This window comes from Raphanus sativus, unplaced genomic scaffold, assembly GCF_000801105.2.
Source record: "Raphanus sativus cultivar WK10039 unplaced genomic scaffold, ASM80110v3 Scaffold3107, whole genome shotgun sequence".
Classification (NCBI taxonomy): domain Eukaryota; kingdom Viridiplantae; phylum Streptophyta; class Magnoliopsida; order Brassicales; family Brassicaceae; genus Raphanus; species Raphanus sativus.
This window is the reverse complement of record NW_026618414.1, coordinates 4,834-9,590: the sequence shown is the minus strand read 5'-3', so window position 1 is coordinate 9,590 and position 4,757 is coordinate 4,834. Positions and strand designations below refer to the sequence as shown.

The 4,757-nt window shown below is 36.0% G+C and overlaps 1 protein-coding gene and 1 long non-coding RNA gene across 4 annotated transcripts; both read left to right on the top strand.

Annotated features, from left to right (window-relative positions):
* The first annotated feature begins 259 nt into the window (after positions 1–259).
* On the top strand, positions 260–1,561 carry LOC108832900 (uncharacterized). Of its 2 annotated transcripts, none has more exons than XM_018606354.2 (3): positions 260–511; positions 607–920; positions 1,309–1,561. In XM_018606354.2, the coding sequence occupies exons 2-3, from the start codon at positions 625–627 to the stop codon at positions 1,424–1,426; spliced, it is 414 nt and encodes a 137-aa protein (XP_018461856.1). In that variant the 5' UTR covers positions 260–511; positions 607–624; the 3' UTR covers positions 1,427–1,561. The 2 variants fall into 2 exon arrangements, with proteins under 2 accessions (XP_018461856.1, XP_018461855.1); XM_018606353.2 differs by having other exon boundaries at positions 607–929.
* Positions 1,562–3,110: 1,549 nt separating this feature from the next.
* Positions 3,111–4,550, top strand: LOC130506319 (uncharacterized). 2 transcript variants are annotated; one of them, XR_008941964.1, is made up of 4 exons: positions 3,111–3,231; positions 3,345–3,730; positions 3,883–3,993; positions 4,153–4,550. It is a non-coding gene; the product is annotated as an uncharacterized LOC130506319 (long non-coding RNA). The 2 variants fall into 2 exon arrangements; XR_008941963.1 differs by lacking the exon at positions 3,111–3,231 and having other exon boundaries at positions 3,238–3,730.
* Positions 4,551–4,757: the final 207 nt, after the last annotated feature.

Below are 4,757 nucleotides of genomic sequence, written 5' to 3'. Positions count from 1 at the left end.
GGTGATGGTTATAAGTTCTAAGGAGTGCATCGCCACCTAGCTATTCCAGAGACATCATGAGAAGACCCGGTATCCAAGGAAACGAGGAGAACTTCTATTTCTTGTTGTCAATGTTGAAGGTTGAGAACGGGAACCCGATTAGGCCATGATTATCGGCGTCCTTGAGGCGTTCCTTAAAGCAATTTAGGTTTAAAAATAAATAAAAAACACATAATAAAAGAAGGACGTTCCTTAATTAAGGACAAAAAAGCAGCGTCCTTGTTTCTCTCTCTCTGGGTTCATCATCGTCTCCCTCACCAAACCTCTCCACCCCAATTCTCTCTTGCTTTCACATTGAATTTGCTTCTCTAGAACTGGGTTTCACGTTGATAGCTAATTCTCCAATTCGATTCCGAAACAATCCATCCATGGCTGAAATCGCGAAGGAAGTTAACGGCAGCGGCAACGCTAGGGATCTCCACTCGCTTCTCTCTTCGGCAAGGGATTCCTCATTCGTAACAACGGCGAACAGGTAAAACATTGTTTCACTCTTTCTCTCGATCATGCGTTCAACGTTTGATCTCCATTGATTTTAACTTGTGTGGATTCTCTAAATTATGTATATAGTGACCCTGTTTCGCGAAGATGATGTGCACAAGATGGAGACTGATGGGTCCGTTGTTTGTATCTCTGAGAAGAGGAGACTCTTGTCTGAGATCCAAAGAGCAGCATCAGAAGGTGGAGAGAGTGAGAGTCAAGGACAACGCTTTCGTTGGGAGGTCTGTGAAGATCGATGTGGTTGATGACACTGCGTTGCTCAACGTTGTTCCTTTCTGCAAGAAAGGCAAAGATCATCATCCCAAGAGGTCGGGAGCTGCACACAGTGATGATAAGGAAGCACTAAATAAGCCGGAGGGAGGCATCAAAGTCGAGTGGCATCGGTATTCTCGGTAACCCTCTACTTATCTTTGCTTTTATCTTATCTGCTGCGTTTTATGTTGGTTGAACATGTTGAGAATAACTTTAGGTCTTAAGAAAAATTAGGTCAGTCCAGTTTTAGATCATCTAGCTCACGTTTCACCTTAAGCTATATCCTGAGCTTAAGCATATATAGTATGTGTTTGTGTCTCTATCCTTCTAACTATAATCAAGTTAGGTTTAGTGTCAATGAGTACTCTTTCCGCAGTGGTTTATTCCCCAAGTATCTATATTCAAACCATTATAGCCTTTTTGATGTCTGTTTCCTGATATGTTCTTCATTGATCCATTCTCTCCTCCATTCCAAAAACATATCTTTTGATAGAGGCCTTTTTCATTTCTTTTCCACAGGTTCTGTATCGGCTGTACCAAGATGAAACCGTGTGAATGTCTTTGTACATTGAGCCGTGACCTGGGGAAACCTGTCAAAGTCCCCTTTGTTCACAAAACTTTTACTCTCTTTTCTTAGACACATCATAAAACCGTGTGAATAATACCTAAGCAGGTCATTCTTCATGTATATAGATTCTTTGGTTCAGATTGTAATAAGTTCATGGTACAATGTTCATACATATTCTATGATGTTTGTAAATTTTTTTACTAAGAGACCTCTATAAGTCCTACCAATAATCAAAACTTTTGTGATTGTCCTTAACCATTGTCCTTAACATCACAATAATACTAAAATAACCTAAGGACCAAATTTTTGGTCCTACCAATAATGATGCTCTAAGATTCTTAAAAACGTACTAGCAGAATGTGCTGTTTATTAGGTGGACGAAGCTATGTCTTGGGATATTTTGTTCAAACATCGCAAAATCAATTTGTCTGTCTACATAACAGATCTCATTGTTCCGTTAAAAGTATAAATTAACATTTCCCACAAACTAACAGAAAACTTCATTTTCATGACTATGAATTTATATTATTCTGCTGATTGTAAATATTGGAATTTTTTAATTTGAAAAAAAAAACACATTTTCTTACGAAAACCTACAAAATCGCATTTTTTGACGAAAATTGTAATTTCATATTTTCACCAAAACCAGAAAATCACGCAAAATTATATTTTTTTTAGTAAAACTACAAAATTGCATTTTTCCTCAAATTTCAAAATCATTTTTTCTTCAAATTTCAAAAGTATATATTTTGCCAAAATCTCAGATAACAGGTCCGACATAATCAAATAAAAATACTATCCATCCAAACCTCAAATCATATTTATATATCAAACAATAAATATAACATTTTGAAGCTAAAATCCCAATTCATATTTTTCCATGAGAACACAAATCATCATTTCTTTTCTCACCCAAAATTACATAATATGCTGAAAAAGAAAAATAAATTTATTTTTAGATTCATATTTTTCACAAAATATTAAAAATACTTTTTCAAGATTATAAATTTAAATTTCCTTTGAAATATAAATTTGTATTTTCTGTTAAAAAGGAAAAACACATTTTCTTACTAATACCCAAAAATTCTCATTTTCCACCAAAATCCTAGTTTATTTTTCCGCTAGGCGGAAATCACTTTCTTTTGAGAAAACCATAAACTTACAAAATCACATTACTGTGGCCACTTTTTTATTGGCAAACTGTGATCACTTTTTCCTTTAAATCCCAAAATCACTTAATCCACCAAAATCACAAGAAAAAAACACATTTTCATGAAAACCAAAAAATAACATTTTCCACAAATCACAAAATTCCATTTTCCTAACAAAAACAAAAATCACATTTTCAGCCAAAATCACATATCATATCATTATATCAAAACTGAAAATTTCCATTTACCTCTGAAACCCCAAAACTATATTTTCAGAATCATAAACATGCATCATAAACTATATTTGCACGAAATACAAGGCCTAGCCTCTCACCTCTCCATGCGTAAATTGAAGTATTTAAATAGGCGATGGAAAAAATAATAATATTTACACAGTTTATTTGATTTTTGCAATATATTTTTCTCAATGGGTTATGATGGTTTCAGATCCAGAAGAACGACTGGCTTTTGCAGTAGACCTCACAGAAATACAAGGACTTAAGGAAAGCTTCAGCATGTTCGAGATATTGCATGTTCCTAGAACTCATAATAAAGTGGTACACAAACTTGCATGAGAGCAGCCACAATGGAGAGTTTTAATGAGTCCTTAGCGTGTTTTCTTATGCAAATAGGAGGAGAATAATAATAAAAAAATTTGGTAACCTAAGGATTGATCCTTAATTAAGGCATTTAAGGATCAAATCCTTAACGACGTGGCAGAACGTGAGTGGTCCGCTGGGGTTTGTGTTTTGCGTGTGAAAAAAAAAACATTCACTCTCCATCACGAAAAAAAAAAAACTTTCTGAGAAATGATACCGAAACCCTAATCTATGCAGGAAGATGATGAATCTGGGCAGGAAGAATCGAATATATGTTTCAAGAACTAAGAGATTATGGTGGCGACGATCTGGATTCAAGCTTTCACTGGTACCAATTTCGATTTCTCGACGTACTCCTCGGATTTGAAATCGGTTCTAGGGATTTCTCAGGTTCAACTTAACTACCTCGCCGACGATCTGGATTTTATGTTGACGACAGATCCTTGGAGGTCTTACAAGAGGACGAGTCTGGACTTTTACGGCCAATTGATACAAACGCCATCTACCATGCTCAGTATCGCCGCCGCCTCCGCCTCCGCATGCTCTCCTCCTCCTCCGCCGCCGGTACTCGCATTCAAAAGGGCCTTATTCGCTATCTATACATCGTCATTGACTTTTCTCGGGTGAGTTTCTATTGAGAAGTGTACTTGAGAGTGTAGGAGATCAGCTTTAAGTAATTATAGGTTCTTGAAACATATATTTGGGTTTAGATGTGTACACGTCTGTCACTTTGTGTTTCACCATTTACTTGACTCTGTTCTGACTTGTAAAACAGAGGAAAGAGCAGTTACAAGATTCTCTCGCCTGACATCATGGTGTGGACAGTGATTCTCTTAAGCCATCACCAAGACTGGCAAAAGAAAGGGCGAGAGAGGAAGTGAGGCAGGTACATAGCTTATTTGTTTTGGTTATCTTTATTTGCCTTTACACGTACATAGCTTATTTGTTTTCGCTAAGAGGACTGAAGCTACCATGCAAATAGGAGGAGGTTTTTCTGTTATATTGTGTGTCTCAAAGTAATAAGTAAAGCAAACATGCGATGCAGGCAACTAGTGCTGGTATGAAAGAGCAAGAAGCGATCAATTTCTTGGAGAAGAAAATGAAAGAGAACCCTGCCTTCACATACGATGAGACGGTGCAGGTTAGTTATGGCTGATTCTCCTCTTTTCTTCTTTGATTGTCTTGTTCTTGTACTGGTTAGTTATTGGTAGGAACACATGAACCTACAAGATCTCATCCTCCACAAGCTCTGATTATTTTCTGTATTGGTGATGTCTGTTTTATGGATGCAAAGATGGTACTTGTATATTATTTACTTGAACGTTACTTGAATATTTGTAACTTTGCTGCTCAAAGCTATCAGTTGATGTTATGTTGCCATCATCAAGTTTATGAAGTGTAGAACAACATTTTGAATGGAACACTTTCTTTCAAGAATCTAAATTGTGTTGTTGACTTTATTATTTTTTTGGTGTTCATATAAGAATTCCAAAGTTCTAAGATTCAATTCAAAAAAAAAAAATTCTAAGAACTCCATTATGGATAACACCATTGGAGATACAATTGTGTTTAAAGTTCTTGACTATTCAAAAAAAAAAAAAACAATATTCTAATCCTAAGGACTCCAATGGTGGGTAACACCATTGGAGA

What these genes read in the sequence shown, in the direction of transcription:
- LOC108832900 (XM_018606353.2), top strand. Translation starts at nt 625, where the DNA reads ATGATGTGCACAAGATGGAGACTGATGGGTCCGTTGTTTGTATCTCTG. An exon ending in GAGTGGCATCGGTATTCTCG is followed by an intron (nt 930 to 1,308) that starts GTAACCCTCTAC and finishes TCTTTTCCACAG; the next exon opens with GTTCTGTATCGGCTGTACCA.